This window comes from Rhinoraja longicauda, chromosome 3 (genome assembly GCF_053455715.1).
Source record: "Rhinoraja longicauda isolate Sanriku21f chromosome 3, sRhiLon1.1, whole genome shotgun sequence".
In the NCBI taxonomy this organism is placed as follows: Eukaryota; Metazoa; Chordata; class Chondrichthyes; order Rajiformes; family Arhynchobatidae; genus Rhinoraja; species Rhinoraja longicauda.
In genome coordinates, this window is record NC_135955.1 from 38876413 (window position 1) to 38893341 (window position 16929).

Consider the following 16929-nt stretch of genomic DNA (forward strand, 5'->3'; position numbering starts at 1 on the left):
GCTTCTGCATTTTTCTGCCTTTTGCCCTTCAATTTAAGGTAACTTAACTTTGCCCTGGAACTGCTTCAGTTTTGTTTTTTTGCATCTACTAGAAATTTAACACTTCTTAAAGCATAGTGCTCATCATGGGACACAATACACCAGTTGAGACCTAACCAATATTTTTTTTAAATCAGTATTTTAATGAATGTAAATATTGGACTGTGCTTTACTAGACAGTCTCTCACCATCAATCTGGAGAAGCATTCCGACCCGAAATGTCATCTGTCCATTTCCCCCCACAGATGCTGCCTCACCTGTTGAGTTTCTATAGCAGTTTGGGCTTTACTCAAGATTCCAGCATTTGCACTCTCTTGTGTCAAGAGGATTCATAACGAGAAGATTTGAATTTAGGAGTCCTTCTGCAGTTGCATAGGGCCCTGGTGAGACCACATCTGGAGCATTGTGTGCAGTTTTGGCCTCCTAATTTGAGGAAGGACATCCTTGCTAATGAGGCAGTACAGCGTAGGCTCACGAGGTTAATGCCCGGGATGGCGGGACTGTCATATGAGGAAAGATTAGAAAGACTGAGCTTGTATTCACTGGAGTTTAGAAGGATGAGAGGGGATCTTTTTGAGACGTGTAAAATTATAAAAGGAATGGACAAGCTAGATGCAGGAAAAAAATTCCCAATGTTGGGGGAGTCCAGAACCAGGGGTCACAGTCCAAGAATAAAGGGGAGGCCATTTAAAACTGAGGTGAGTAGAAACATTTTCACCCAGAGAGTTGAGAATCTGTGGAATTCTCTGCCACAAAAGGCAGTGGAGGCCAATTCACTGGATGAATTTAAAAGAGAGTTAGATAGAGCTCTAGGGGCTAGTGGAATCAAAGGATATGGGGAGAAGGCAGGCACAGGTTACTGATTGTGGATGATCACCATGATCGCAATGAATGGTGGTGCTGGCTCGAAGGGCCAAATGGCCTCCTCATGCACCTATTTTCTATGTTTCTGTGTGTCTCCAGCTCCTCATCTTGTTCTGACACATACAAAGATTTATGCATGTATATACCCACTACTTCACTTTCTGCACCCTTTCTAATCTGTCTGTTTTAGTTTACATTGTTTGTCCTCATTTTTCTTGCCAAAGTGTATTGCTTTACACTTCTGTTAAATTTTATCGACCAGGTGCCTATGCAGTCTGCCAAGCTGCATACATCCTCCAGTCCATTGTAAGCTCCTTGTAGCTTACCACATCTCCCAGGAGAATCATTTGCAAATCATAAATCTTTCCATCCTAAATCACATAAAAACCATGAAATATATCTGAAAAAACAGCAACCTTGCCATCCTCTAGTCTGGAAAAGAATCATTTATTTATTTCTAACGCATTTATTTCTAAGCTTGATTCATTATTATTTGTGCTGCCAATGATTCCTATTATTTCACAGAGCTTCTATGCCATAGTGATTGAAGTGCTAAGTACTTTTTAAATGTTATTGGAGCATCTGCCACACACTCGGACATCGCTATCTGGGTTTCAACCACCTTCTGAATGCTGAAAAAAAACCCTTAACTTAAGCCTATACTCTCCTAACTTGGACAAATCTGCCCGGTGAAGGTTTCTTGCTAATTACCTTTATCCCTTCATTATTTTAGCCACGGACAGACTCCTTATTATTTCTCACTTCATCTACTATTCTTTCTACCTCTGAGATTCTAGCATTATCCTCTTGCTTGATAAAGGTTAATATAAAATATTCATTATAGAAATATCCATTGTTCTCTAATTGGACTCGCTTTTCCTTTTACCACCTGTTTACTGTTCCAGACCTCCCAACCCGTCCGAATTTGGCGGAAAGTTTCTGCTTTCTTATTTCATTTCCGCCATTCTGATTTTGCCTCAAATTTTTCCGCAAAACACATGCCTTGCCCCGCCCCCACCGCTCGCCTCAGGCCCGGCCTCACCTCAGGCCCGGCCCGGCCTCGCCGCTGGCCCGGCCTCGCCTCTGGCCCGGCCTCGCCTCTCGCCGCTGGGCCGGCCTCGCCTCTCACCACTGGCCCGGCCTCACCGCTCGCCTCGCCACTGGCCTAGCCTCACTGCGGAGCATGAGGCCCGTTGATGTTGAGAGGGGTTGGGGTGCGGGGGAGGGGGGCAGTGGAGTGGGAGGAGGGAGTGGGGGTCGGGGGTGGAGGAAGGGAGGGAGAAAGGGGGGAGGGGTGGAGGGGGGATTAGGGGGAAAGGTGGGGGGAATAGTGGGGGCGGGGGGAGTAGGTGGGGGGAGGGGTGGTGGGGAGTAGGGTTGGGGGGGACATGGACCATTGTGATTTGCTGTTGAAGACCACTGGAGCAAGTATGTCTTCAATTAGGTATGTGCAGTTTTTTAAACAAAACTCTTTTCTCATAACTTAGTTGTATATTTTATGACCATTGTTCTTTTATTCAATACCAAGAGAATTGGGATGTGTAAGGAAAAAGCAAAATAGAAAAAACAAAACAAAACCATTTTTTCTTTGTTGTTAAAAGTATTTCTGTTAAATAACCTTTCTATAATAGTAGAATATACTCATGATAGGCCTGACATTGTACATGTAGTCCAAGAACTACAGACTGTTGGAAATAATAGTCGTTTTTCACAAGCGAATGTAGCGCAACGCGTACGAGCATTTGGCGTGCATACCTTTTTTTGCTGAAAAGTTGCATTACGAGTCATATTATGAATTTTGATGTAAAATTCTGAATTTTGGACATCAAAATTCTGAATTTGTAAAATAAAAAGTTGGGGAGGTCTGCTGTTCACATCACAGGATATAAGGATGATTCTAGGGTATCTTGCTAACTACTAACCTGTAGTTACTAATTAACTACTTCCAGTTTCTTCCTTTTCTTGTCTTATTCCTTTTAACTTCCCTGTCAGCTTTGTCTATTTAGTATGGTTTGCACCTACATTCACCTTGTTTGCTCAGTCATTTGCTGCATATTTTCTGAGTGATGTGTATCTGCTTAACTAGATGCAACAATGTATCATTCCTTAGGTAGACACAAAATGCTGGAGTAACTCAGCGGGTCAGGCAGCATCTCGAGAGAGAAGGAATAGGTGACATTTCGGGTCAAGACCCTTCTTTAGACTGAAGAAGGGTCTCGACCCGAAACATCACCCATTCCTTCTCTCCCGAGAAAGGGCCTGACCCGCTGAGTTACTCAGCATTTTGTGTCTACCTTCAATTTTTAGCAGCATCTGCAGTTTTTTTCCCACGCATGTATCATTCCTTACAAGGGCTAAAATGAATTGGTTTAGTTGAACACATCAACTCTAACCAAATGGATATTGTCCTTGACCGCTCTCTCGTTTGCACTCTCAAGCACTATAATATTTACCTTAATTAATGCTGCCACCATGCACCACTTTACTCCCCTTTCCTAGCTTTTTTAAATATGTGTCCAGGAATATTGACTGCCTTGCCATGGCTTTATTGACTTGTAATCTAACTACATATATTACCAAAACTCTCATCTTGTTTGTTCCCCCGTTTGTTTGTCCTTGTTCCGTATGTTTTGTTGTGTGGTTTTCATCCAGAAAAAGATGGTAGACGATAGCGCGACAATTTTAGGCCCACCCTACTCACCATTCTCCCCCTTGGTCTCAATAGATCAACTTTTGTTACATTTTAAAAACAATTTACTTCATAAACTTTAACAAATGCACCCCCCCACCCCCCCCCCCCCCCGGAATGACCGGCATGCCCATGCCTGACCTTCCTCCCGTGGTGCAGCGCAGAGGCAGAGCGTCCATCAAGATGGATCCTGCCGTTTGCCGCCGACCACTGCAGGAGAGGTTTCGGCTCCACGGCTCGCTCTGGCCGATGCGATGGACACCCGGGGCTGACATGTGTGGCTCCCTCTCCCTTTCCCTGCCCCCCACGCCCGCCCGGCAACGGCTCCATGGATCGGTAGGATTGCTGAGAGGTTTGCACCCAACGGGGGTTGCCGCATCTGCAGGACCGCCCGCAGGAGAGATTTGCACCCAACGGGTGCACACCCGTCTAGTTCAATTATAACTTTTACATTGCATTCCCATATTTGCACCTGCTGCTCCCCACCCTCATCATTTTGCGGTGCAATTACACACATTTGTTCTTATCCCATTGATGTACTCCTCATTGTCACTCTGAGCCAAACCCAAGTTGAGTTTATTGTCTTGTGCATAAGTGCAGGGAGGTACAGGTACAATTAAAATCTTGCTCGCAGCAGCATCACCAGCATGTAAATTCAAACACACAAACACATACATTTTATATAAATTACACATAAATGTTCTGCAAGCCAGTGAAGAAAAGACTGCAAAAAAAAAAACCAGGACATTAATGCAAAACTCAATTATGATAAAAAAGACAAGTCTGCAGTAATGGAAGAGGTGTGTAGTATTCCGTTGTCGATAGAATTTGGTTTGTGTGGGTTGGTTCTGCAACCTGATAGTTCCTGAACTTGATGGTGTGGGACTTCATGGTTTTGTACCTCCTGTGCGACAGTAGCAGTGAGAAGAGGGCATGGCTCGGATGGTGGGGATCCTTGATAGATGAAGCCCCTCATGTAAGTGCTTTCAACAGAAGGGAGGGAATGTATCCGTGATGGGGGATGTATCTATGATGGACTGGGCTGAGTCCAGTATTCTCTGCAACATTTTGTGTTCCTGTGTCTTGGAATTGCAGTACCAGCCCGACAGGATTCTTTCCACAGTGCATCTGTAGAGGTTTGTTGGTGTATTTGGTGACGTGCAGAATCTCTTTAAATAATTTAACTTCCTGCTGCAGTGTTATCTGTTACTCCCACTCCTTTTACACATTATTCCTCTTCTACTTTTTCCTCCTCTCCCAATGCCTTGCCCCAAAACACCGAAGACACTTGTGCCAGTGTCTTTGACCCTCTTCCAAAACTGGCACAATGACCCAAGAATCTGAAGTCCTTTCATACTATGTCCTAATCTACCTTGTCTTTTTGGCTCTGCATTCATTGATTAGCAATTCTTTGAGTAATTTATTATTACTTTCAGTCGAGAGGAAGGGCATTGACCCAAAGTATTGACTGTCCAGTTCTCTCCACAGATGCTGCCTGACACAGCAGTGAATTGGTCAAGATTCCAGCATCAGCCGCCTCTTATCTCTCCATCTCAGTTCTTGTGCTTCCTCTGTTCCTATATGTGTGCCACAACTTTCCCCACCTCCCTGCATGAAATACTCCACATTCTCCTTGTGATATGCAACACCAACCATTTTCTCTCCCCACAGATGCCTCTTGATCCACTGAATCCTCCAATAGAAATGCCTGTCTAGCATCCCAAAGAAGGAATCCCCTTTTGATCATTGTATTTCTCTTCCACCCCCCTTCCCTCACCCCCACATGAAAGCGAATGCAGTCCCTTGTGCCCTTATTCCATGTCGTAGATTACAGACTTCATCACCATCACCAGTCTTTGATATGATTTTGATGATAGTTTTCTTTTGGGGTGGAAGGACACACTGGGAGAATTGGAGCAACGCTGTGATTTGACATTTTACCTGGATTTCAAACATTTCACATTATGATCGCTATTCATATTGTTTCCATTTAGCAGATGCTGTTTATGATTCTTCTGCTCCCATTTTCCACTCTTGTGAACTCAAATGCTTTTTACCCCCCCAAATACTGTCACCTGCTTTGCACCATACTAGTTTCGTTAATCATCTCTCCTCTCTTCTATCCTATCACAAAAGTTCCCTTTTTCTTACCTTTCTTACTTTTCTGCCATTGAACTTAATTGCAATGTGTATGAAGTTAACTACCTACTGATTAGATGGTTGACATGAAATATTGACCTTTTTTCTCTCTCCATAAATGCTTCCTGAGTGTATTTCTATCATTTTTTTAATTTCATAAGAAGTTGTTTGCACCATCTTTATATTAGAATTAGTAACAGGTCCTCTGTATGTTATCAATTTTTTAAAAGGAAATCAGGCTTATTAATTTACAACATACATTGGTGTGCTTTTCTGAAGAAAGCTGCCTTTTATACACAAAGATGAAAGTTAATATTTGATCATTATATTGGTGAGTAATCAGTGATCAGGTGGCATTCTACTATTTAAGTGCACAGAATCAATTAATTCTGCTCATCCCAGATTTACAGTAAAGCTTCTCTAATCTTTTTGTTAGGTTGAGCAGATGCTTTGCACAGGAAGTTTGTTCAAGGTGGCGGCTTGACTATGTATGACTCACATTGTGAGTCATAGGTTCCTGGGAGGATAGAGAAACGTGTTGTGCTGATAAAGCTTTCCATTATTAGTTAATTCATGAGGAGCGTGAATTTGAAATCAACAAGAATAGATACACCAAGAAACTCTGCAAGGAAATGAGCCCATTTTTCTATTGCTTGAATATTGGTGACGTTGCTGGTGAAGAGGCTATGATGAGAATGGAAGTCTTTTCGATTCCATTCTGGTTTTTACTGGGAGGAAAGACATTCGGAGAAGAGTCTTGGGAATAGTGTGAGTCGGAGGACCTGTTCTAGCCTAACACAGGATCCGGCAGTCTGCAGCAAATGATAATTAACTCTGCATTGGAAGTGGTGGAGAGGTATGGAGGTTGCAGGGTGCAGACATGTCACTTAAAGTTGTGCTTTGTCACTCCTGCATGATTCATGATACTGACTGGTTGAAGAACATGGGAGACACAAGGAACTGCAGGTGCTGGTTCACAACAAAAAGACACAAAGTGATGGAGTTACTCAGCGAGTCAGGCAACATTTCTGGCGAACAAGGATAGATGACATTTTGGGTCGGGACACTTCTTCAAACTGATTGTAGTTGGGGGGGAAAAAGCTGGAATAATGATGTGGGTGGGACAAAGCCAGACAAGTGACAGGTGGATACAGGTCGGGGGAGGGTTCATTGGGACATGAGTGGACAAAGGCCAGATATAGGAAGAAGATAAAAGGGTCTGAGATGAGGAGAAAAGAGTTGCAAAATGTGAAGTCAGAGTGTATACATTATGTATGAGAACCCATCATGAATCCTGAGTTTGTCGGTTATGAAACGTAGTTGAAGACCCTAATAGTTCCTGGGAAGAAGCTGTTCTTGAACCTGGAGGTAACAGTTCTCGGGCTCCAGTTCCTTCTGCCTGATGGTAACAGCAAGATGAGAGTGTGGCCAGAGCAGTGTGTGTCTTTGATGATATCAACTATCGCCTTGAAGCAGCACTTCCTGTAGAGGTCTTCAATGTATAAATTAATTGTTGTTTGCTGGCAGTCACTCGGGATTGAAGATGACGCTTCCATTCTGATGATATGGGTACTGAGATGGTTCATAAAGAAGCCACAAACTCTTCCACAAGAGGTGTCTGACGGGATAGTCGTGTGGGTAGCCATGAGGAAGTGCACTCCTTCCATTACATAAACGTGGCTTCTGTGATCATCTGATGCAGGGCCTCAAGTTCTCAATGCCATCCCAAATGTTCCATTTTGAGCAGTCATGGGTCAAAGGATTCCAGAAATTGGTGGGGAAATTGCACTTAAAAGAATCTTTGAGCATATCCTTGAATTTGTTTCACCGTCCACTAGGTAATCTGCTCCCATGGCAGAGGTCAGAATAGGGTATCTGCTTTAGAGTATAGACTTAGACATGTAAGTAACATGTATTGCCTAACTTAGCAACAGCCAAGTTAGAAACGGGGTGTCGGGCTCAATATGGGGATGCTGGCCTTGGAGAGCACATTGACATTGGTTTGTTATACTTCCATTGTTGATTTTGGTAACTTGGAACTTACCATATTTTGAGATCTTTACTGTTTCAACAAAAATTAGGTCATCTGCAGAGTGGTGGCATTCACAGCTGATGTGATTGTCTCATATATTGTGCAAGGGTTTTCGATGCATTTTTAAAATGTGATCTACCACGTTTCCTTAACCATATAAATTATGCCAAATAAGAGATCCTTTAATTGGAATCAAGTACAATTTGCATGTAATTTACAAACAAATACATTGGTTTATGCATTGCACAAAACGCCTCTGCTGCTTCATGTCCTGTGCTGTATTTCTTGCATTCCCTCTTTCAGTGGATGAGGAGTTGGTCTCCAACACCTGACCCGGAAACAACTGCACACTCAATTTCAATGCCAAAACCTGCAAGGTGCTGCAGTTTGTGAGTTTGGTTTTGACATTAAATAATCACTTGAAATACGACAATGATAGTTGACCCAAATGCTCACTTTAATGCTAGGTCTTTCTGGTATGTTTAGAAATAATGGCAGCCAGGGCACTGTTTGCAAGTGAGGGTTATGAGGGTCTTTTTTCAGTTAATTATCGAAATGCCATTAGCCTAAATGTAAACATTTTCTCTGGGCTCGTCTCATGTTCCTTGATATCTGTATCATGACAGGGTTGTCAATGCCTTGTATACTGGCAACAAACAGTTGGAAGTAACGATTACTGAAAAATGACTGAATGACTGATCTCTTACTGTTAAGTGATACTAGACGGTATCAACCATATAATTTTGCCATTTCACTTCCTTGGCAGATTAAAATTGATGGTCTGAGAGCTTAATCAAACTGTACTGGAGTAAGTTGTTGAATAATCAGTCACTTCCTTTAGAAATTACAGGCAGCAGGATGCAATTTGAAACACTTGTTCTAATGAAATATTAATTGTCCTTCTGTTTACATACTGCTTAACTAGCTGACCATTTCCATGTTTTCTCTTTTTATTTTGGATTTCTAGCATCTGCAATTTTTTTTTGCTTTTGGATACAAATAGCACCTATTAATTAATTACAAAATTCCAGCCACTTAATTTCTTCTGCAACTTGTGATGTTTCTGTGATGAAGTATCCATCATCCAATGTTGATGAATTGTTGAATTACAGTAGGAGAAGGGCTACTGTGATGAATTCATTGTTGTGTAAGAAGGCATGTGGTCGGCACCTGCATTCTTGCTGTCAATATTAGTCTTCTCTTTGGAGAAATTACTTCGATAAAACTTGAGACAATATCCCTAGCCCTGCGGCAAATGTCACACGGCCAAATAAATTGCTGAATAATCACAAGTTTTATGCAGGCAGAGTAATTTCTCCAGTAAAATGCAGTGAGTGGAGGATAGTCACAATACATACTGTACACCTTACCGCTATGACATACAATAATAAGATCTTCAAGTATGATTCATGGAACAATTGTCCAATTGCCATGGGTATAATAGTATCACGTTATGTGGTAATTTCAAATGAAATGGTGAACAAAGATCCTGTGCCATCTCTGATATGATAAAGCACATTGCTTTATTTGAAAAGGAGTAAGTAGTTTAATTCAGTTTATTATAGTCACGTGTACCGAGGTACAGTGAAAAGCCTTTGTTCTCTCCAATGTTATAACCAATATTCATCCCCAAACCAATATCTGGTTATTTATGCAATTGTTGTTTGTGAAAGCTTAATGTGCACAGATTAATATAGATATACATGCATTTTAATACTGATTATCCTTAAAGTATTTCATTAACTGTAAAAAATAGTATTAAGATCATGAAGGACTCCATATAAAACTGATTTTATATACCTTGTGATCTTTCCTACAAATTACTTTGAACAGAAGATTGAATTTTATTCTTGCACATTCCCAAACTAACCTATTGGGTTGGCAAACTAATGTTGAAAGTGAAATTAAGTTATACCAAATCACAAAGTTAATCATTGTAATCTTATTTTGCAGAAATGCTGGCCAAGAAACGCTCTTATGCTGTTTTGGGAATGGATCTAGAAACTGCATTGGTATTGGCTTAATCAACTTGATACTGAAGGTATTCAATTTATATAAACAGCTGTAAATTACTGGTTCTATCCATGTGAATCTTTCCACCTCCCATACCTGCCATTTGTTGTTACAACATCTTTATATTCTAAGTGTTTCTCTAAGGATTCTTAAGTATTTTGTATCTTGGTTAATCACAGATTTGCTATTGAATTAGCAGATCATGGGTTCACGTCCCACTACAGGGACCACTCACGTGGTTTATATTGTGCTTCAAATAAGAGTACTTTGTAGTTCAGAGTACCTAAACTCTTTCCAAAACTGGATTCCTCGTGTCTTCCGATGGTTGTTAAAGATTCCAGTAGGAAGAGGAGGTGGGGATTCTTCTGGTGACCTGCTAAAATTTCATTGTTAACTAACAACCTCCTAAATACTCCCTCCATCAATAGGTGTATTCACATAAATTAGTCTTGGTGTTGCTATATACAAATAGCTGCTATATAAGCGCATGACAGAAATTTAGACTGAACTTTAGAGGTACAGTGCGGGAACAGGCCCTTCGTCTCACCGAGTCCACGCTGTCCAAAGATCACCCCATACACTAGCACTATCCTACACACTGGGGACAATTTTATGATTTTTTTACCAAAGCCAATCAACCTACAAACCGGTATGTCTTTGGAGTGTGGAGAAAATCCACACGGTCACAGGGAGAACGTTCAAACTCCATACAGACAGCACGCGTAAATACAGGCAGCATCCATAGTCAGGATCAAACCCAAGTCTCTGGTACTGTAAGGCAGCAACTCTACTGTTGTGCCACGGTGACGCCCAAATTGTACCTGGAAGTAATATGTAGTGTTTCAGACTGATGTGGTGGATAGCAGCACTGGACTGCAAAAAATACTTCAGCTATTTTTGCAATGTGCAAAACAAAATATCAATTTAAGAATAAATTATGACATTGTCTCCAGTCAATTTGTGGGAAAATGGCAGGCCTTAAGAATGGTGAATTGCCTTTTAATCTATAATTAGGCATTATTTGAAGAATCCTCATAAAATTCTATGCAGACCTCAAAGTGTACTTCTTTTCATGTTTTCATATAGGGGTTTATACCACATTGCAAGCTCCCATTTAAAACAATCAATTACTTAGAGAGGGCTTGGAGCCACAATGACTATTTATTTATATTGACATCATTTTGATAGTTGCCTGATTTACCCCCTAAAGCATTCTATTTATTTTGGGTGGAAACATCTGTTTTTGATCACCAGTTCTCTTTGTTGTAAGGTACTTAATGAGCCTTGATGCAGTAGATTTTGTCTTCATTTTATCCACAGTTTGAAATGTTGGTTTAGTATCCAAAAATATATCCTCCAGATTTTGTTACATTCGCCTGTTCCTTACAAACTTAAATGTTCATTAATCTTTCTCAAGTGGAGGTCATTAAACTGGAAAGGTTGCAGAAAGGATTCACAAAGATGTTACCAATTCTGGAGGGTTTGCGTTATCAGGAGAGGATGGCTTGGCTGGGATGTTATCCCTGGAGCTTTGAAGAGTGTTACCTTATTGAAGTTTATAAAATAATGAGTGGGCATAGATAAGATAAATAGCCACAATCTTTACCAGAGAGGTGGTTTAAGGTAAGAGGGGAAAGGTATAAAGGGGATCCGAGGGGGCAACTTTTTCCGCACAGAAGGTGGAACAAGCTACCAGAGGAACTGTTAAGTGTGGGTATGTATGACATTTAAAGGACATTTGGACAGGTACCTGGATTGGAAAGGTTTGGAAGGATACGGGCAACTTGGTCACCAAGGGCCTATTGCTGTACTGCACAGCTTTGTGACTCTATGAATGAGGAAACTGACTCATTCTTAAGAAGCAGTGCTGACATTTTTAATTAAAAAAATTCTGTCTGCCTTTATTGAAAGGTGGCACAGTTCCAACAACCCAGGTTCAATCTGGACCTTTGGTGTGTGGACTATGTTATTTCTCCCAGTGACCGCGTAGGTTCCTCTGGTGGGTTGATAAGTTAATTATCCACTGCAAATTGATCCTTGTGGGAAGATGATTCGTGGAATCTGGGGTAAGTTTAATGAGAATGAGTGGAAAATAAATTTGGAAATAGTTTAAAAAGAGGCTGGTATGGATTTCATGAGCTAAATGACTTGCTTCAGTGCTGTATGACTCTAGTGTACATTGAAGATTAAAGAAAGCTGATGATGAAGTACTTTGCTAGGTTGGTTATGGTGCATATCAACTCAAGAGTCAAGAGTATTTTACGTCCCGAAACGGAACAGTGAAATTCGCACTTGCAGCAGCAGCACCACGTGCCACCAAAGCCAGGTGACTCTTTGCGTGCAGATCCCAAGGTGGATCTACTATCATATATTACAATCTATCCACCCTTTTAAATCTTCATTTCAACAGCTGCTTGCACTAAACATTATTCCTTTTTATCCTGTATCTGTACACTTTAGCATCTTGATTGTAATCATGTACAGTCTTTTCGCTGACTGGATAGCACGCAACAAAAAGCTTTTCACTATACCTCAATACACACGAAAATAATAAACTAAGCTAAACTGAATAGCAGGTAATGCTGTTAACTCTCAGCTCCAGTGACCTGGATTTGATTCAGATCTCCAATGCTCTGCGTGAATATGCACATTTTACATTTCATTTTTCTTCCACATCTCAAAGACATGCTAGCTGGTTATTTAGCCTTTGTAAATTAGCCTGGTTAAGGTTGATGGCAGGAGAAAGTATGGAGTTTCAAAAATATAAATTCTACACAGAAGCCATTCAAGGCCTATTTACTAGAATTTAAAAACAATTTAAATGGTATTATTATTGCGATCTTTTACTATTAGAAAGTAATGTCCATACAGATGAGCCCACTGTTAAAGGGAGGGACACTAATTTAACCAGAAAGTCATCATTAATGCTGCTCAAAGTGATTCCTTTTGATATTTTATTCCATCATCCAAAAACCTCTCACCCAATATCCTCTGATCACCAGCCTCTTCCTCCTTAGGCAATTCTTTAGCATTAAGGGTGATTTGCTTCCACTACTGTTCTGTGATGGGCACGTGATCCATACTTAGCAGGTTGGGCCGATCTGTGGGAAGGGAGACAGTCATTATTTTAGATTTTGCATTCCATCAGATCTGGTGAAGTAGGTGAGTGGAACATAATTTAGATGTGGAGATGTACACCTTTATGTATTTTCATTATACCTTATGTGTTACTTACAAAGAGACTTGAGGCTCTCGGTGCCATCGTGAGCACCACTTTTCCATTTTAAGCAATCATGGACCAGGGAGTCGGTCCCTGGTAATCTCTTACAGTGATAAACTCAGAGTAGAAAGCTTGTTGTCTAGTGTCAGGCATGTGACAGTGTGGTCCACCCATAAGAGCTGGCTGATGTAATTGTATGATCAATACTGGGAAAGTTGGTGTGGGAGAAGACCCTAACCTTGGTCGCCTTATCCTGCCAGTAGACATGGAGGATTTTGCAGCGACCATAATTGTGGTACCTCCATTGCCTGACGGTGCCTGCTGTAGGTAATCCAAGTGTCTAATGTTTACAGAAGGGCAGAGATCACCGTTACCAGAAGGGCAATGTGTTGAGGCCATGAATGTCACAATTGTCTGCTTTATAGTATCATCTCTCTACCATTATGAGTACCTCTGTTTCTGACTGGCTTTTGCAACCTGTTTTCATATTCCTTGTAGGTTTACTTTCATTCCCTAATTTCTCCTCAAATAATCCTGCTATATTAAATTCAAATAGTTCCTGATCCTCAGGTTAACTGCTTTTTTTAGGACAGTTTATATATCTACTTAGAACTAATACTATCCATAACTTCCCATATTAGCCACAGTTCAATGGTACTTTATTGTCACATTTACCTATGTACAGTGAAATTCCTATTTTTGCATACAGTTCATTGAAAAAATAGTTCTATACGATTGGACCTAAGTACAATAGTGCAAGATTGGTAGATTATACTGAGCTATCCTTCCCGTTTTATTTTTATCATAGACAGGGATGAAGAATTCGAGTCTTTCATCCAATTGTTGCTTAGATATTTGCCTTTGCTGATCTACTTTTGACACCTTAAAAGATTCCCCAATCGCTGTATTAGCCAATTCTCACCCATGCCATTGCGATTTTCTTGATTTACTTTCCAGATCTTAGTCCAAGAATCAGTCATGCCAGTTTGCATCTTAATGGAGAATTCTAATATATTATAGATGCTCCTTCCTCCAAGGAGCCATGCATGACAAGATTGCTAATTAATCCATTCTCTTTACACAATCCACAGTCTTCACTAGCCTTTCTAGTTGGTTCCTCTATGTATTTATCCAGAATATCATGTACACGTTATTTCTCCTCCACAGTATAATTTCTAATTTGGTTAGTCCATTCTACGTGTAGATTAAAGTTGACCATGATTACAGTTGTAGCATACCTTTGTTCTATTGTACCCCTAATGAATAGTCGATCACTGTACACGGTCCCTTTTGCTTAATGTTCAATGGGTCTCTGTCCCTGATACCTCTGATTTTATTTTTGTCCTAGAATTCTTTATTTAGTTCCCCTACCACTCCCACGGATCCCTGCGATCCCTTCATGCCATTTCTCTCACAGGTGGGTTACTTTACATTTTGCCCCCTCTCATTTCTGCTATTGTTCATTCTAGATGCGTTCTTCCTTGATTTTGATCCCAGTTTTTGCTGATCTGTCATCAATGTCTGCCCTGAGTTTTCGGTTCAGGCCTGCCTACTTTACACTACCTGTTGAAACAAGGATATTGATGTACTTTGTAACGTGCCTTTTTCTCTCTCTGGTTATTAATAAAGTAAATTAAATGAATTAGGTTATGTACACAACTATCGGCTTCCTTCGATGATGAGTCGACTTGCATTGTAGGTTAGAAAGTTGTGTGTTCAAGTCCTATTTCACTAGCATGATTAAATTCGAAACACTCAATATGGACACTGCTGGGCAGCACTGAGGGGTTGCACTACATCATCAGAGATACCACCGATTAGTTGAGATATTAAACCAAGGCCGCTACACTTCTTCCCATCTTTCTAATGATCCCATGGTATTTCAACATAACCAGAATTACTTACACCCCTTGTCCTGGCCATTATTATGCTCTCAACTAAAAATACGTCCTCAAAAAAAAAAAAAGCATGTCTGTGTTGCTGTTGTGGGAGTTTACTGTGTCAACTAGGTTGTTGTGTTTACTACAGTACATCGATGGTTACAGTTTGGGACTACTTTATTAATATAAAGCATTTTGATACATACTATGGTTCTGAAAGGTTTATAAATCCAAATAACTTTGCAGTATTATGTTTTGATAATTATTCATATTCAGTCAGTAAAGAACTTGGACATAGGCAATAAGAGAACACTTAAATCAAACAACGATGTTTAGTGCTTCACTGGAATGGATAAAGGAATTAGGCTAGCAATATCTCAGTGAAACTCAGATCTGAAGGAAATAATAAGTACTTTCATTTTGAAATCAAAAGTCAACGACTGTTTCACTTGATGATTTACACAAGGAGAGTTTGATTAACATTTTTTACTGTTTTTACTTTACGCATCATTTCAGGGTGTAGTTTAGATAGTTAAAGAAGAATTAGACAACATAATTTTCCATGCAGCATTTTGGAATCGGATCATGATTCGATGAATACTAGGCCTAACCTAATGTCTGTCTGAATTGATAGTATCTTCCAAGGATTATCTCAGGTTTTCTATCATCCTGTAATATCCCAATTTTATGCATTATCTTCCTAGTATATGTAAAGATTTCAGTTATGTGCATGCAGTGTTTTATAATTGTTCGACATGTCATTCAGAAATTCTTAAAACTTGAGAGTTGATAATTGAAACATGGAGATTAAAACATAGAAGCAAATCATTGATCCCATTGGATCCATGTTGATGTTCATCATGGTACGAAGAATTTGCAATACCAGTTCAAAACCTTCCGCGAATTTGCTTTCCTCTTTCAATTGCCTGATTGACTTGTTCTTTGAGAGAACAAATTGAGAGAGAAAAACATTCACTACCTATTGAGAGGGGAAATTCCTGCACACTTCAGTTTTAAATGACGAGCCCCTAATTTTGGAGTTCTGTCAATTGTTCGTGACTCTCCCATGAGTGAAAACATCTCAGCATCTACCCTGTTTATAATATATAGCCAAGTATTAATGTGCATTCATTGCCATTTTTATGTTTAAAAAAAGGCTAGACAGTTTGGATCTGCATTCCTTAGAGTTCAGAAAATTGTGGGGTGACTTTAATCAAACAAAATAATTCATAAGGCTTTTATGATTATGTTTTTACATATTTGAATAAAGTCACTCCATTCCAATGAATGCAGATTCAGACTGTCTCGCCTCTTTTAACATAAAGATGGCGGTGAAAGCGCATTAACACTTAGCTGTATTTTAAATAAAACTGGTCAACATGGACAGCAAACTACTGTAAATAAGCAGCAAACTTTAAATTTAGTTGTGCTTCTCTTGAACTTTGGTGCAAAGCCGTCAGGAGAGCAAATGCTGAATAAGTTGCCCCAGGAGCTGGTGCTGGTTACATATTTTATTTTACATTTAAGAATTAGAAGTCAAAGTGTTAATTACTCAAAGATATTAGGAGAAATGGTGTAGAATAGACTGCAGATGCTGAAAAGGAAAAATATACCCACAAAACTTGCACAAAACATTTGATAAATACATCATTTGTGTGACACATGAAATTCAATAATGCAAGGGGCTGGATTGGAAGGAACAGATGTCTTAAGTAAACTATGGTTGGTATGAACAAAGTTAAAGCTTGGAAGATATTTGAAGTGAAGGAGAACAGCTACAGCACAGCATGAGCCAAGTTGATAATTATATTCTGAGGACAGTTGACTATAAATTAGTATTTGAAATGAAGCGTAGTCAAAGCGTTATGATCTGATATTAAGTGGCATCAACAAGGGTACTTCAGGATTTGACAGAATATATGAGTACAGTATATAAATAAATTGAGATCACTGAAAGGAATATTACAGGAATATTAAAAGAATATTACTCTTGTTTTCAGTGTTGGTCACTGACTATTTTTAATTTATTATTTGTCACTGGCTGTATTTAATA

The 16929-nt window shown here is 40.0% G+C and overlaps 1 protein-coding gene across 7 annotated transcripts in view; it reads left to right on the plus strand.

Annotated features, from left to right (window-relative positions):
• LOC144591933 (uncharacterized) overlaps positions 1-16929 on the plus strand; it is a 93032-nt gene that overhangs the window by 65614 nt on the left and 10489 nt on the right. For all 7 annotated transcript variants that reach the window (XM_078395966.1, XM_078395963.1, XM_078395960.1 and 4 more), the window contains one exon: positions 9717-9804. In XM_078395966.1, coding sequence (XP_078252092.1) covers positions 9717-9804 — 88 coding nt within the window. The remainder of the gene's footprint in view (positions 1-9716; positions 9805-16929) is intronic.